General features: G+C 35.1%; 1 protein-coding gene across 2 annotated transcripts in view; it reads left to right on the top strand.

The window, feature by feature from the left end:
* MYOM2 (myomesin 2) overlaps nucleotides 1–17,789 on the top strand; it is a 74,130-nt gene that overhangs the window by 35,852 nt on the left and 20,489 nt on the right. Inside the window, exons 16-26 of one of the 2 annotated variants that reach the window (XM_046938513.1) lie at nucleotides 706–880; nucleotides 3,045–3,166; nucleotides 3,937–3,957; nucleotides 4,605–4,792; nucleotides 7,276–7,402; nucleotides 11,571–11,749; nucleotides 11,925–12,039; nucleotides 12,625–12,781; nucleotides 12,888–12,994; nucleotides 14,047–14,091; nucleotides 14,487–14,623. In XM_046938513.1, the coding sequence (XP_046794469.1) occupies nucleotides 706–880; nucleotides 3,045–3,166; nucleotides 3,937–3,957; nucleotides 4,605–4,792; nucleotides 7,276–7,402; nucleotides 11,571–11,749; nucleotides 11,925–12,039; nucleotides 12,625–12,781; nucleotides 12,888–12,994; nucleotides 14,047–14,091; nucleotides 14,487–14,623 (1,373 nt within the window). The remainder of the gene's footprint in view (nucleotides 1–705; nucleotides 881–3,044; nucleotides 3,167–3,936; nucleotides 3,958–4,604; nucleotides 4,793–7,275; nucleotides 7,403–11,570; nucleotides 11,750–11,924; nucleotides 12,040–12,624; nucleotides 12,782–12,887; nucleotides 12,995–14,046; nucleotides 14,092–14,486; nucleotides 14,624–17,789) is intronic. The other variant, NM_205135.2, reaches the window with a different exon arrangement.

Here is a 17,789-nt window from a genome sequence, read left to right as displayed (position 1 = left end):
CTTTTGCTTTTATGTATTCTTGGTTTGATATTTCATTAATGAATAAAAAGTATTTAAACTGTTCAATATTCCCTAAAGTAGGAAATAATGACACTATATTTATTTAACTTAGTACAGAAAACAGGCTACTCCTTAGAGGTTAACACAAGAAGTTCTGAATAAATCATCATTACAGTTGAAAGCAGAAAGCAGATGATTTTAGTTTAAAGAGAAACTGCAGGAGTACTTTCAGAGATGGAGTTAACCACCTGAGCTAAAATGCATCAGATACACATGACTTCATTTAGTTTCTGGCACATGGCACTTCTCAACATTCCTAAAGGTAGCTGAGACAACTTCATGGGACTGCTAAACATTACGTACAGATTATGGGGTGGCTTTTTCTCCTGAGTGAAAACTAGAGGGATAAGGAGTATGCTAGGCCAATTGAATTGGTTGACACAACTGAATTGAGGGGTAGGAGGGGATTGAATTTGAGACTTACTTACATCTAAATCTAAGTATATTTATGTAGGCATCTATATAGGTGCTCTGGATTTCTCTCCTCTCATACTAAAATATCAATCATATAACAATAATAACATAGCAGGAAAAATCATAGCCAAAGTAATTAAATATTGTATAAGTGTACAGCATTGAGTCTACTTTCGCTTATTTTTATTTCAATGCGTTTCATAATAATAAATATTTTTCTCTTTTTCTTAGTTGTTCCATCAGCCCCTGGTCGGGTGGTGGCCACAAGGAATACAAAAACATCAGTTGTAGTCCAATGGGACAAACCAAAACATGAAGAGAATTTGTACGGCTACTACATTGACTATTCTGTGGTGGGATCTAATCAATGGGAACCTGCTAACCACAAACCTATTAACTATAACAGGTATTCGCAATACTTCTCTTCTGTATTTTGGGGAGATTTAAAAACTGTAGTTAGTTTTAATTCAGTTTAACTGCTAAGCAATGGTGTTCTCATAGGTTGTGAATGCTGAATGAGTGTGAGGAAAAATAGTCTGCAGATTCTGAGCTAAACTTTGCTGGACAAACTCTTACTGCCCTTGTCCACCTTTCTATTCTATCTAAATGGGAGGCATTTTTGTCTATTTGATTAATCATAAAATAATGTTCTAGAGGCATGATTCTGAATGTCTTGGGCATGAGAAAGCATAAAAGTCTTAAGGTCTCAGTTATGTTATAAAATGAACAGACCTGATGCACCTGTGGAAAAGTATGAGAAAAAGAAAGGACTTACAAGCTTTCCAGATTATTTCTCTTAGAAGCTCAAAGTACACGGACATCAGGTCAAAAGGGCAAGCTGTGTCTGCTATAAATTTGGTGTGGAAAGTGCATGTTTTGCTGAGATCACACTGTGGGAAATCCAACTGTCCAGTTGCAGAAATATCAGAGTTTTCTGACTTGCTACATCTATGGGTAAAGGACATTTTCTCCTTTTTCTGTCTCTCCTGTCAAAATGTTAGACCTGTCTATACTTCTGACGATTTTTTTATTCACTTGTGGAAATATCACATTTAACATGTCATTCTGCAGACAATTTTGTTTGTGACAATCATGATTACTTTTGTTGGAATCACTCACCAAATGCAAAGTTTACAGAATCACACAGAATCTGAGGTTGGAAGAGACCTCTGGAGGTCCAATCTCCTGCTCCAGCAGAGTCACCCAGACCAGATTGCCCAGGACCATGTACAAGTGGCCCACTAATCCATGTCCCTAAGAACCACATCCACATGTTTCTTGAACACCTCCAAGGACAGTGACTCCACCACTTCCCTGGGCATCCTGTGCCAATGCCTCATCACTCTTTCAGAGAAGAAGCTTTTCCTAGTTATCCAACCTGAACCTCCTCTGTTGCAACTTGGGGCTGTTCCTTTTTGTCCTATAATTAGTTACCTGAAAAAGATTGGATAGTTGTAGAGTGTGATAAGGTCTCCACTGTGCATACTTTTCTTTAGACTAGACAATCGCAGTTGCCTAAGCTCATCCTCCTAAGGCTTGTGCTCCAGACCTTTCACCAGTTTTGCTGCCCTTCTTTGGACACAAATCTCCAAGATCTCCACAGAGGACACCCTGCAACCCACCCAGAAAAACCTGTGCCAGTGCTCTATCACCTGCACAGCACAGAATTGCATTATGATGTTCAGCAGGAACCTCCTGTGTTCCAGTTTGTGCCATTTGCCTTTTGTCCTGTCGCTAGGCACTACTGAAAAGAGGCTGTCCTCTCTGCACCTCTCTTTCAGAACTTTATAAATATTGATGAGTCTCTGAGTCTCTTCTTCTCCAGCCTGAACAATCCCAAATCTCTTAGCCTCTTCTCATAAGAGAGATGTTCTAGTCCCTTGATAATCTTGATAGCCCTACTCCGGACTCTTTCCAGTATGTCCATGTCTTTCTTAAGTTTAAATGTGTAAGGCATATTTTCTTATGGGTGTATAACAAGCACGTCATATTCTTTAGTATATTTTGTCAGTTACTAATTGATTTTGAGTGACTGCGTTTGGTGAAGCAGTTTGATCAAAGCAATTTGTTCAGAGAAAAAGTAGAAGACTAACTGCTAGTCAAAAGGGTAGGGATAGCACAAAAGTAAGAAAATAGTGAATCCATCCTGCACTGGGATATTTCTGACTATTCTAATGCTACAGTAATTGCCCAGAACCTTATAACATAACTGAAAGCTTCTTTGGATGGTTTCTATGAAAATGAAGTGAAAACTATATTGTCTTCCAAGAATAGATTAGAATTTGGCATGCCAATACTCACATGAAAGATACTAGAGTTGGCATGATTCTACCCAGTAGATCAGCATTAGCAATTCAATATGAATCCTCTGACTGTTTTTCCAGTGTTACATCCAAATACATTGTATTGAATCATAAAATTATATTTCAGTTTCCCTCCTGGAAATATTTTCCTTTGTGAAGCATTCATGAAGTTGAATTTATGGTTGCTAAAATTTCATGTTACAGCAAAGAATGGTTTTATAGGATATATTAAAAAAATGTGATGCTATTTTTGTTTTTTAAACACAGATTTGTTGTTCATGGTTTGGAAACTGGTGAACAGTACATCTTCCGTGTGAAAGCTGTGAATGCTGTAGGATTCAGTGAAAACTCACAGGAGTCAGAGGCTATAAAAGTACAAGCAGCCCTTAGTAAGTACAATTCTGTGCAACTAAACTTCTTGTTTCTTCAATGAGTTACATTCAACAACCAGCTCATATACTATAACAGTATATTTTATAGCCATTGAACACATTTCCTCACTGAAGTTTATGTTCTGGGATGTGGCTGCTGCACAAAGAAAAGATGATATTAAAAACAAAAATTATTCATACAGTCTTAGAAATATTGGGTCAGATTCATTATAATGCCCAGGATTCCTGCAGTTCCTCATCTATAAGGAATAAACAGTAAATCTTGATGATGTTAGGCAGTAGCTTCTGAGTGACTTGGAGTGGTGTAAATCAGTTTAGGATGGAATTGCCTCAATTTAGAAGAGTTTTGGAAAACTTTATTACTATGTGGCTGGACTAAACAGAAAATTGCCTTAGGCTGTTCAAGGTCAGAAAGCAGCCTGCCTCCTCTTGTACACAGTAAGCAAAATTCCTGTGAGGACAGTCCATGGTTCTACTTCCAGTAAGAATGATACGTGGTGAGTAGAGGGCTGAAAAAACATTTAGGACATAAAATATACAGATCTGGGCAATTTTCATTTCTACACTGTTTCACTTTCTTACTGAAATACTTAAAATGGAACAACTTCTCTCCAGCCAAATGGCCTGCACTTCTTAGAGAAGACCAACAAGTATCCTTGTCAAAAATAGTACTCTAAAAGTTTTACAATTCAGAATAAATACTAAAGGATGCCTTCCTAACTTTGCATGAGATGTTATTGACAAACCTACTCTTGAATTTTTTTTAGGACGAAGTGTGTCTCATATGGGTAGGTAGGACAGAAACTCATATCTGTTGCTCATATTTCATAAATGCACCCACACCTTTCATTTTGTCACTGTATGTTTTGAAAATGAGAGTTGCATGGAGTATGTCACCAAATACAGAGCAAATGGACCTTATAAAAACTTACAGGATGTGAATGGCTTTAATCCATTTTAGTTGTCTTAAAAGAAATTTAGCTCAACTATTTGTAAGGGACTTACATAGTTCACTATGAAAATAGTGCCTTATATTTATTTCCATAGAAAATTCAATAAATACAAAGAGCACAATAATAATATTCGATAAATCAAATTCTCAGCTACAAAACACTAATTTTCAGCATGTTCACCACCATTAGCTATGCATTTTCACCAGCGTTGAAGAAGAGCCTGTATGTCACGCTTGTAAAAATTTGGACCAGCAGAGGTGACCCGCTGCTGCTGTCACCACTGCAGAAACACACCACCCACTGCTGCACTGTGCTTACATCCACTGTTATCTGTCATTGTTCAGCAAGCGTCAATGAATGTCAATCTTCATCAGTTTCTTCTTACCACCTCCTGAGAGGGCAGGACAATAGGCAGATGTTCCATACAGGAGCTTCCATATTTATGTATGAAGACAAAATTAATTTTGATTATTTTCTTATAGCTTGCCCATCGTATCCTCATGGCATCACGCTTCTGAACTGTGATGGTCATTCAATGACCCTTGGCTGGAAAGCACCGAAGTACAGTGGAGGTTCCCCAATCCTTGGTTATTATATAGATAAACGGGAAGCTAACCATAAAAACTGGCATGAAGTCAATTCTTCCGTTATTAGCCGAACAATTTATACGGTTGGTACTTTTTAATCCTTAACTTTCTGGATTTGGTTTGTACTAATTCTTTGCCCTTGACAGAGTTCTACTTTTATGTAGATAAATTATTTAAATTTACTTACTACAATACTAACAGGCCATCCCGCTGTGTATTTTGAGTGTAACAAGCGTGAAAGCTGGAGCAGAGACACAGTAAACTGGCATCATCATTACTATGAAACTGAAAGACCTATATGGCCATTTAGATGAGGAAATTTTGTAGAAAAATTTGCAAAGCGAATTTCTCACAGAGGAAAAGATGAGCTTTAGAATGCTTCATAAAATTGAATACAGTTTTCACTGATGAGTAGCATGTGTATCACCACTGTAGAACATCCAGAGAAACGATAACAGCATTTAGTAGGACAGATGATCATGCTGTCTGTAGAACTGGGGACTTGAAAATGAAATGGAGATGGGCTGAAAACAAATATAATGAGCCCTGTTCTTTCTCTAGACTTCTGCCTGCACCTGGAAATAGGAGTATATTAATAAACCTACCGTTATGTCTAATATCCTCCTTTCCAGTGTACCAGATCAGTAATTTTAGTTTTGAGATAAATTACATCTGGTAGTTCCGTTAATTTATTCAGTTGGTTAACAGAAGAAATTTCTAGTTAACTTGCATGAGGAAAGATTAGGAAGATAGGATATAACAAGTAATTAATCAATGTGATGCTTATTAAACAATTAGATTTTTTTCTTTAAAAAAATCTTGAAATTATCTCTGCAAGCCAGCAAATATGTCAATATTTGCCAATGAATAAATAAGTCTTTAGGAAAAATTTGACACTAAAGTAAAAAACACTGCAGGTGAACTCAGAAAGAATGTTTCATGCATAGAAGGCAGTCAGCAATACTCAAGTACACATATGCTTGTGATCGAGTTTATAAATGGCATCTCTAACATAGCAGACAGAGAGTGGACAGTGAGAAATAATAAAGGGTAGATAGGATAGACTGGAAATGGCAATGCTAAACAATGCTTTTCCAATATTTTCAATTTTAAACTCATTTGTAAACATTAAGGGAAACCATTCAGAGTTTAATTTGATATTTAAGTCTCCATCCTGCTAGTAGCTGGATTTGTACCTGAAGGTGCATCTTCATACATTATTTTTGTGGACCGGAATCTGAAATACTTAAGGGAAATAAAAGTAAGACAGCTTTTAATAGCCCGGAATATTTTATGCCACTGCAATCAGACAAAGCCCTCAGATACACAGTACAGTACCAGGAAATCACTGAAGTGTAACTGTCTCTGATAAAATAATTCTATGGGAACCCACAGATATTCTTTCTTTAATAATCTGGGATTTCAGAGTCATATTTACTGGCTGAATTATTGTTGTTTCTTGTAAATTACAGTATATTGCTCTTTATTGTCAGGAGATTCTGTCTGAACTGTATCAGTGCATGGCTGTTCTTAGCTTACTCTATTTGCTTTAGTCTTGCATCTAATGCTGCCTCAGATCATCCTCCCATCATACATTTGCTTCCATAAAGAATATCACACTAAAATCCTTCCTTTTTTTTTTTTTAATCTCATAATTTCCCAGAGAATACAGCCATTTGTTTATTCATGAAAATTTAAAACTGTTCAGTATCTGTACCAGAATTACTGCTGCACTTTCCTCTTGAGGTATATGAGTGATTAAGTATAACTTTGATAAATTAATCAAGCGGACTGAAGTGTTGAAGACTTGTTTATTGTATTGAGGTGGTCTGGTAAAGGAAGGAAGTAAGTGCTCAGGGTGTCAAAAGGCACTTGCCTTACAGATTGCATACCTTGATCTCAAAATCTGAGATGATGATGTGAAGACACGCTCACTGAATATGTTTGGTTTCACTTACCAGGCAGAGAGGTAGCATTGATTCTGCTCATCCCATTTCCAATGCTTACTTCCTCACTATTTAATGATAACTAATATTGAGAAAAACACACATACAATCTAGAAAAAAATTGCCAAGAGAGACTCTTTCCCAAAGTTATACACACAGACTACAGGTATTAATTTCTCATTGTTTCCTTCTCTTTTCTGGTCAGTCCAATATAACCTCTCTAGACCAAAGAAACATTTGAACTCTTGCTTAAGCAAATGATGTATAAATATTACAGGAAACTATTTTATCTTCGAACACTCCTTCCTAAGTATCTGTTGGTGGCCATTCATTAATTGGGTTCTCCGGACCTTTTTGCTCTAACCTTTTACAGCCTCTCATGCCAAAATGTTGATACTTATAGGATGATGTTTTGAAAACATGGAAGTACAGCCTATGTTCCTGTAGTATGTTTGGTTTAAGAGTAAAATCCCTAGGTTAGAGCCTGCCAGTACTCTAGACACAGCAGTAAATCTTGATAATAATAAACCAATGGCAGAAGGCTTATTTTTAAATTATTTCACATATTTAAACACTATAAATCATAACTTTTGATATATTGATTTGTTTTCTCCATAAAGGTAGAGGATTTGACAGAAGATGCCTTCTATGAGTTCAAAATTGCTGCTGCCAACGTGGTTGGAATAGGTCATCCTTCAGATCCCAGTGAGCACTTTAAGTGTAAAGCCTGGACTATGCCAGAACCTGGTAAGTCTGTTAGTTTCTCATGGATTAAATTTACAGTGAACTCCTTTTGCAACCCAAGTAGTGCTCTAGTAAAACTGTTTGATGTCTTTTCTTTCATTTGTGCCACACTACCAAAATCTCATATTAAAAGCTGTCTCTGGATCTCCACTGATGACAGCAGATGCTCTAAAAAGTGCATGATCTTTACTTACCTTGCTAAATATCACTTTCATTTACTGTCCATATCAGAACAAAAAAAATCCTCAGCCTTTAGTGTATGTTTCTATTACCATCATCTTTTTAGCTCTGGGCTACAAGCTCCATCTCACTCTCTCCATCAGGGCAACATACAGTCATCCTAGCACAATAATTGGAGTCTATTATAACTACTTCTAGAGTTTCAGACTCTGAAACTAGGATGCTGATCATAAACAAGATTCAGCAGGGACCTGTTTTTTTAGCCTAAAGGAAAGTAGCACAGCATACCTCACAACATATAGCTAAACTCTCACAGTCTCAATTACTGTGCCCCCCTTGTTATTTATGTGATTACTGCAGATTGTACCCAGGTGTTACCTGACAGATTGTTATTAGCCAGGTGTCAGAACAAATGTGCTAACAACCACACAGTAGGAATTGTGTGTGAGAACTTAAACTGGTGTTTAGGTTGTCTGTAGTTCAGCAGTGTAGGCACAGCTGAAGACTGTTAATTACAATGCTAACTCCTTAAAAATGTTAAAGAAGCACTGTGAATTTAAGGCAGACAGTAGAAGGACGTTAACTTTTACCTACCTTGTGAGCATATAAATTTGTGCCTGAGTGTTAGATGCCCAAGGAATTGATTTCTGTCACTAACACTTCAGTTCTGTAAATAACCTACGACAGGATTTTTGAAGGCCAGTGTACTCTTTTTATAACAATCCTTCATACTGAGCAACAATTTCACTGAAGCTATTTCTGATATCTGTTACTGATTTGCCTAAACAAAGGGTGTCACAGTACAGCCTGTAATGAAAACACAGGTACCTCCCACTTTTAATGTTTCTATCTTATTTGCCCCCAAATGCCGTAAAATAATGCTGTGTTGTTAAATTGAATTCTATTTATGACACTGAGTTTTGTAATGCTGTTAAGGATCCACTTTAGTACCTGTTTAAGTAACCAAGATCTGTCTGACACCTACACACATCTGTTTTATACTTAAGTGGTCATGCAGTCTTTTTGTCGGTTTATCAAAACACTGAAATTATTTTTGTAAAACTGTTGAAAACTTCAGTGGTATCAAAAAGTCATAATTAGCTTAAGAAGGTTGGAATTTTTCATTTTTGCTTTTTATGTAAAATGTAGCTCTTGCTCAGAACAAGAAATACTTCAGTGAGATAATAAACAGCTGTGTTGTTGGCAGAGGCTTGTTTAATACATCCTTAAAGACTTCCACCCATGAAGGATGTCCAGGCCCTATAGACAGGATCTATTCCAAACTTTACTATGCTTATAATCCAGAAGTTTTTCTAATATTCCTGAATCTTTCTTGTAACTTAATCCTGCTTACGCCTTGTCCTGTCTACAGAAGATGTATAGAAGAGATTGCTCCTTTCCTCTTATCAAAAGATTTTCTTTGTTTTTAAAAACTTTTTCAGACTCCTAGCTTTCCTCTTAATGAGAAAAAACAAGTCTGTGCAGCATTTCCACATGGATCATTTATCTGCTGTTTCTCAATAAATGTATTTTTTCTCAATTTGAACTTTTTCTAAGTGGTTTATGTCTATCTTGAGTGGCAGCACACAAACTGGAGATATTATTTCAAATAAAGATTTGTCAGTACTATGCAGAGAAGTGGTAACTCCACGCATCCTGCAATTATTTGTTCCCTTATAAATCCCTTCCAATTTGTTATTTAAAAAATCATTACATTATTATACTAAATTTAGGGCTTACTTTTTCTTAATGCTAAGATTATTTTCTGCAAAACCACTTGTCAGAGAGTTCTTCAGCACAGTTTCTAGCTAAATTCTTCTCTGATTTTGTAAACGTTGACTTCTGGGTTCAATGACATGGCAAATCTGTCAATAACAAAACGTTTAATCTCCTAACATAAACTTCCAATGCGTTAATTACTTTTTCTTACCATTCTGTAAGATTTAGTATAAATGCATCATCAGAGGGACAGTTATTTCCCTTAAAGAATGGTTTGTGATTTATACTCTGAAGTTTTTTGAAAATGTCAGTGAAATTGCCCAGCATGTAAACCAGTGAAGATTATCCTTCATCCTTCATTTTAAATGATATACAAAGAAATAAAATAAAAGGTATTTTCAGGAAGCGAAAAGAGTGAAATTTTCATAATGAATAATCTGACCTTTCTGTTCCTTGGCTGATTACATTTTTCTAATTATGAATACAGCTGAATGGAATATTGCATTATTCTTGCTTAAACGATAGCACAAACAAACAACTGTGTACCCCCAAATCTTCAAACTTGTTAAAACATTTCTAAAGTCTTTTCGAAGATAAATTTTTAAACAATAGCTTAGCAATAGCAAAGATGAAAGCTTGAGAATTAAGACTGTGAGAGAATGATCCTTTTCCCTGACTGACTGAAGGCATCGATGACTAATGTGATGTGACTGCAATGTACTCGCAGTGTCACCAAAATATTCTCCCACGTTTTGATATAGAAGTGCAAGACTTCCAGGGTGAGTGATGGATTCTATGCCCAGAGCCCATTATTATTTCATCGTTCTGCAGAACTCCAGTCCTAGGTATATCTGTGAGCCTCTGTGAGTTAGCGATGATAGCTAATGAATTATTTTACATGACTTAAAAAAAAAAAAAAAAAAAGAAACATCTGTGATCTCAGACTCCTCGACTCCTCAGAATAGAACATACTTCATTACACATTTTATCCTATTGTCTAGATTTCTAGTAGGTGCATCTGCCAGTGGAAATTTAATCATCTCTGGATATGTAGACATTTAGATTGGAATCTTAATTGAGCCCTAAGAGAAGGCTTTACCTTCCTTGAAAATTGTGGATTTTCCATGAGAAATCTAGTATTTAACCTCGTAAGATCTGCAACACGTACTCAAATGTTACTTTTCTGAAATGTACTTATCTACTACTGAGAAAAACTCTTTCTATTATGTGCTGAATATCAGCCCTGAGTAATCTCTCACAGGTTGACATCATGTAAGCTGGAATGGCAATCATATTCATTTTTAAGGTTTTCCTGCTTTTTATTGTTTTACATGATGAGACGTGTAGTAGGAAAAAGTAATACTTTGATGTAGGCCAGACTAACTGGAAAATCCTTGTCTCGGGTTTCCTTAATTTAAATTTAAAACACAAGAAGCAAGCTTCCAGCTACATTATTTGTCTGAAAGGCAGTGTTCTGTTATAGATGTCGTCACTTTGCTAGTAAATGGATATGATTATGCCTTGATAGCCTACAGATAGAAATAAATAACAAGACTGTAGTAAAAACTAAATACTATAAATTAAACTGAATGGTGCTGGAGCAGTTAAGTGAAGGTAATAGCAGTGAGAATATTCCTTGATGGCTGCAAAGGTAAGAACTTTCATTTATTCCTAGAATAAATCAGAATGTTTTTGGTGTAAATAGTAATCATAGCAGATATCCTATGTAAAAGTTATTCTTGGCTACCATTATCCACTTCACAATCAAGAATGCTCTTCTGCCAAAGAACATGAAGCCTGATCTGAAGTCCTCTGGTACCAGTTGCTTTTGAACCAGGCTGGAGGATGTACACCAAGAAAAAATAAAGATCTTGATGCTAAGTTGTGAACCTGAATCTAAGCTCAGTGAAACAACTTTGTTTTAGGGCTGAAGAATGAAATAATACACAAAAAAGCTCCTTTCCTTGTTGGAAAATTCTGAACTTCATGGGTTGTCCAGATGAATAAATGTCTCTTATAATGGAGATACTGGCATCCAGATAAGAATGCATGCTTTGGAATATTAATGTCACTTACCACATAAAGCAGATCTTGCTGTTAATTTGAATATAATGAATAACAAGTTTATTACATAGGAGGAGATATTTGGAATGAAATACAGTCAAAACAAAATTAAAATTATATATTTTCATGTCTTAAGGGACAGTTTTTAAAACTTAATTACACTGAAGTGAACTTCCATATGTGTTATCAAACATTTGAAATGTTTTAGGTCCTGCATATGATCTCACAGTTTGTGAAGTTAGAAATACATCACTGGTTCTTCTGTGGAAAGCTCCTGTGTATGAAGGCAAAAGCCCCATTACTGGGTACTTAGTGGACTATAAGGAAGTAGATACAGAGGACTGGATCACTGCTAATGAAAAACCTACTTCACACCGTTATTTTAAGGTAACATATAAACATTACAGTTTGTGGTAATTCAAAATTGAATTTTAAGAACATCCGATTGAGTGCAGGAAAGATACAGATTTGAACTTAGTCTTCTGCTAACATCATCATATAGCTAAATGAAAGAACTTAGACTGTTTTTTTTTAATTGACTTTGCTCTTCATCTTTTTCAAGGTTACCGATTTACATCAGGGTCATACCTATGTTTTCAAAGTTCGTGCAGTGAATGATGCTGGGGTTGGCAAGTCATCTGAGATATCTGAACCAGTGTTTGTTGAAGCAAGCCCTGGTAATGAAGTATTTTACCTCCTCTGTTTCTGAAATACCTGAAAGTAGATTTAATCGATCTGACCAGATATTGTAGCACAAATAAGTATTTCAAGAGTTCAAAAGCTCTTAGCCTTAAAACTGAAAGAAAAACTCGGTGTGAATTAAGAGGTACTGCCAAGCCTTGTTGCTTTACTTTCTGCAGGACATATTTTGATAATTGGTTGTTTTACTTTTTTTTCTCATAATCAGAGGTGCTGCTGTGATGAGTGAAAAGTATAACATGACACATTTATTTAAGCTTCAAGACTGATGATAAAATTAATTTACTTCAATTGTTTATATCTTCTCATATTCAGTTTCATTTTATAGCTTTGTTTCTCAGTTAGCATGTATTATTTTTAGTATTCCTTAAACGTTTAGAGCAAGAAAGTGGCTAGAATGTGATGCTGAATCAAAATATTACACAAACATACTTCAATATGTACAAGTAAACCAATGTTTATTAGTGGAGATGGTTAGAATCTGCATAGGTTTTTATCATTTCTGTATAGCAGTGCTAAAGAGAAATTCAGCTTTGACATTTTATTTGATTCTCATTTTGCAGGAACAAAAGAAATCTTTTCAGGTGTGGATGAGGAGGGCAATATTTACCTAGGTTTTGAATGCAAAGAAGCTACAGATGCATCTCATTTTCTGTGGGGAAAATCATATGAGGAGATTGAGGATTCTGATAAATTTAAGATTGAGACAAAAGGAGATCAGTAAGTCATGCAATCTGTATAAAAGTCCTAGGAGTTTATACTATTAATAAATCTCAATAACATGGTAAAACCCACTAATTATATCCTTAATTATTGATTATTTTAGTTCTAAGCTGTACTTCAAGCATCCTGATAAATCGGACTTGGGAACTTACTGTATTTCAGTTAGTGACACAGATGGTGTTTCATCCAGCTTCGTTCTGGATGAGGAAGGTAAGGTTCTTACCATCTCAGGTTTGTCTTCATTTTTTCACCCCAACTGCAATAAACGTTACAAAGAAAAAGAAATGAACAAACCTCTCATTCTTTCCTGTGCATAAAGAGCAAACAAAGAACGACATCACAGCAGGTTTCATGTTGTTTATTATTTTTCTTATTATCACAACAATGAAATCCAGTATATATATAATTTAATACCAGTGAGGTGCATAGAATTAGAGAGAAGAATCTGAGAAAAAGAATGTTCCTTTAAGAAAATGTAAATATATTGGGTTCAATCACACTTTGGCATAAACTGATATTAATTTTATTCTACTTCGTTGTAGCTGTTTTATTTCATTGGAGTTGCAGTGAATTTGCTTCAGCCTGACTTTGGTATGACGTGTAGGGTTATGGAGGTGAAAGGCAAAGAGAGAACTTGGCTATTTTTTCACGAAAAATATTTTTGGAGCTTTTCCAGTCCACAGTCTGCAATTGTTGAGTTCCTAAATTAAGCATGATTGTCCCTCCAGCTACCTTCTTTTTAAGACATTTAAGGAGAAGCAGTGAGACCAAGTGAGAGTCCAGTTGTAGGCAGGATTTCTGTCACAGTGCAATCAGCATCAGTCCTTCCATTCACCTTCCATTCAAAGTAGGTGTCAAGAAGTTTTTGTACAGCCACAAAACAAACAAACTAACTAACTAACTAAAAACAGATTATCCAGGACATGGACAATTTATGTAGATTCTTAGTCATTGTCAATATCCTCTTCTTGTAGGGAAGATAAATTTGCAATATTTTGAAATTTCTGTTGAATGCTGTTAGAAAAGGCAGGCCTGCATTTGATAATGGCAACTTCCCTTTGGTTTAGGCTTGAAGCATATCTCTGAAAATGCTTTATAGGTCTTGTTACCTTAAGTCTTATCTTCTAAGGTATTTCTATACAAGACAAAGTGATTCCCAACATACATTTAGCTTATTATGTATTGTATATGTATTATGTAATGAATTGTATTTCGATCCATATTTTTCAGAATAAATTAAAATGTGCTTTTCTGAATTTCAGAGCTTGAACGTTTGATGACATTAAGCAATGAAATAAAGAATCCAAGTAAGTTGAAGACCTGAATCTATTTTTTTGCTTCTTATTACATACTAGTGACTGGAATTCTCAAAAGGATCTTTCTGATACAATGGCAGCTTCACTGATCAACTTGATAATAGAGTATAAGTTGTTTCTAGCTTATTCCTTAAATACTATTCAAACTGTAAATTGTAAACTCTGTTTTCTCTTTGAGAAAGTAATTTTAAAATGAGCCAAAGACTGCATTAGATGTCTTTTCACTGCATAAAATTAATTCTATATTCAGTGTTCCATAAATAATGGGAAGATATTAATGTTTTACTACAATAGTCTCTTTGCTTAAAGGAATTCACACATTGTTGACTTTTGATTGCTTTTTTTTTTTTTTTTTTTTTTTTTTTTTTTTTTTTTTTCCCCTGCAGCAATACCTCTGAAATCAGAATTAGCTTATGAGGTCCTTGATAAAGGAGAAGTCCGTTTCTGGATTCAAGCTGAAAGCTTATCACCAAATTCTACCTATAGATTTGTTATTAATGATAAAGAAGTTGAAAATGGAGATGTAAGTGCATATCGAGTACTAGTATATATTTGTGAATCTGCTTAATGCAACCTTAGACATTAATAATACATTTATATTAAGAGTTTAAAGCCAATTTATTAATATCAATGTGATAATATTTGAAGAAAAGAGAAAAACGTAACCCTCAGAAGGCCATGCTGATTTTTGGAGCCAGATGAGCAACAGGAAAAGAGAAGAACTTAGGCCCTTAATTAAACACATCTGATTAAAAGTAGTGCACAAATATTTGAGGAAAATTGCTCAAGACATACAAAGCTGCTTCAAAGTACAGTTTTTGACTGCAAACCATCAAGAAATACTGCTCCTTGAGACCCTCTGAATCCAACGCTAGCAGTTTTATATATAATGTGGGAGGCACTTGACCATGCAAAAATAGTCATAGACATAAAAGCTTTAGACAATATCACTTTCATTTTCTTTAATTATTATTATTATTATTAATTTTGGCCTAGACATTGAATTGTTACTGACTGGCTACACGGAGATGAAAGAGCAGACCACAAGCCTGTTAGCTCTAGGAAGTCCTTTCATGTTAAGGGATGCTAAAAAGATTGGGCTGTGAAGAAAGTAAGGTCATGTCCTGCAGGCCTGTAATATGGTTCATTTACTGGCCATAATGTTCAGCACTGGAAATATCTTTTCCTGTGAGGAATACACGTACAGTGCAGCTATTTGAAAAGCTCAGTTTATTCTTGAGGTTGCAAAGCCTGTTTTTGGCCAGAGGAACTTATCAGCATTTTTATACCACAGAAAAACAAGAAAAATTTCCTTTAATGATATACTTGCTTTCTAAGCAGAATACTCCTCTGTATTTCGTACTTCAAGAAATAATAAACTCTAGCACTGAAAACCTGAATTTAGTGATGAGAATACATTGAAATGGTGATATTCTGTCTTGGCAGTCTCAGTGGAACAGAATAAGCTATTTTTAGATCACATATGTTTTGAAAGTGTTGACATCAGAAGGAGAGTCTTGAAGTGGAGCTGCATTATTTCACCTTTTTAATTAGTAACCCATAGGTGACATTTACTTTTGGAGATTGATGATATTTTTGTGGAAAGTCACATAAAAGCCCTGTATTTATGGTGCCCATAAAATCATTGAACTTCATCTTGCTGCATAATGGCAATAGTTAGAAGCCTAATTACACTTTAAAACCTGCCTGGAGACTGGGCTAAAGTCACTGAACATGTTCAATAGACCATTGTGCTGGTGAATTGTAGTCTGTTTCTTGACACTGAATAAAATGATAATTTTTTTTGCTTTAGGTCCTACCCAGAGAACAGTTTCTGTAAGATCTTGAAATAATATGAAAATGGAACAAACTAGGTCCCAATTAATCAACTGCCATTTAAATCTTTTAAAATCTTTTTCTTTACCCAAAGTGAGAAATTCCACATTTTTTGGAGATGTGATAAGGGATCAGATTAAAATATTCACCTTGCTTTTTTGTTCTGCTTCTGGAAAACCTCAATTTAACATTCTCCCTGGAAAGTCATTAAGTGAATGCAAGTGTTGTCCTTGACTTCTGCGGGCAAGAGAGTATAAGAGAGAATTTGAATTTGCATATCTTGATAGGTTGCTGCTGTTATTAGCTCTCTTTTTTCAGCTCTCTCTACTGGCCTATCTTGTCTGGTCTTATATATCAATACTTATATAAGTAATTTTTCTACTTACTTTCCTTAATAAGTCTTATCTTTTCATATTATATCTTTTACTATACATTGGAAAATCCATGCACAAATTATTGAAGCCTTTACCCTCATTATTTCAGTCAAATGATATACCTCAGTCTCTTCCCTCAAAGGCACTTATTTGATCATTAGTTATCCAAATTGATCTATTGGCTACTGCTTTGTTTAATTCCAGTATTTTTTTCTTTTTCTTCATTCTTCAGTTACCTAACAAAGATTTAAACTAGATCAGTCTAATTGTGTTTCCATAACACATTTGTAAAGAATGTTTCCTGGCACCATCCTGTTAAATATTTTATCATGCAATCAGTCCTAGCTCTAATTTTTGGTTATACTGCATCATAATTGTTTTGGAACGATTCGCTTTGCACAGAGTCCTGTATAAGAGAAGTAAATCTCTGATGTTTACACATTCCCTTCTTTTCTAATTGATTACCATCTCTTCCTAATGCTTTTCAGATTTTCAGGAGGCCATAATTGCCTTATGAACTGTGCTCATTTCTTTTCATTCCCAAACTTCAACGTTCCTTATTGAGAATTTTTTAAAAGAGGGCAAGAATCACCACTGTTCAGTACAAACCAGGACCAAGGTCATCTGGTCCTACTTTCTTAGTCTATTTTAAGATTACTTTGTTATTTCATGATCACATAATGTGTTCTTTTCCTGATCGTTCAGTTTTAAGAATAAGGGGAATGAAAGGACATTAATGGATTTATGTCACGTTTTCAGTGTCCATATATTTTTTTCTATTATATTGAACAATGGCTTTTTATTTTATTTCATTTACTGCATTTACAATATTTGTCTCGTTTTTGTTTCAGTCTTCTTCTATGTACTTTTGATTCACCCTTTTTCAGGTCTTCTGTAATACCCTACTGTTTATAATATACTATTTAATAGATTTTCTTTTATTTTTTTAAATTATAAACTTGACAGCATTTTACAAGTTGAAATTGATATAATTTATTTTTGTACTACTGGTGTGTTTGAAAGTACCAGTAATAAATGGTAGCCAAGTTACTATGTCTAAGCTATTCTTTGCTAGGTATCTCAGGTAGTTGCAAATGTGGCAGATTTGCTCACCCTTATAGCTATTCTTCAGATGACTGCTTTTACAGGTTGTCCCCAGCTGGTAATTTGGTGTACCAAACTAACTATAAGTGAGTGGGCATACTTTCCAACTTTGCATTAAGTCCTGCATCTGTTCAGGAGCTGGCCAGGAGGCATCCCTTAAAGCTGAAGACATATCTGTGGAGTCATTCTACCTAATTTTAGACCAGTATTTAAAGTTTCTTCCACTTAAGGAATTGGTCCTAGATAGGTTGACAAGTGGTATTTCTATTAGATTTTGTTTTCTTCCTTCTTCCTTCCCATTTCTTAAACTTTGTCTGCTTCTGGCTTTAACTATTTCTGGTTTTGGATCCCAAGAAGAAAGTTAATCAAAATATT

This window comes from Gallus gallus, chromosome 3 (genome assembly GCF_016699485.2).
Source record: "Gallus gallus isolate bGalGal1 chromosome 3, bGalGal1.mat.broiler.GRCg7b, whole genome shotgun sequence".
NCBI classification, from domain to species: domain Eukaryota; kingdom Metazoa; phylum Chordata; class Aves; order Galliformes; family Phasianidae; genus Gallus; species Gallus gallus.
Note: the sequence above shows the minus strand (reverse complement) of the source record. Positions and strands in the feature narration are given on the sequence as shown.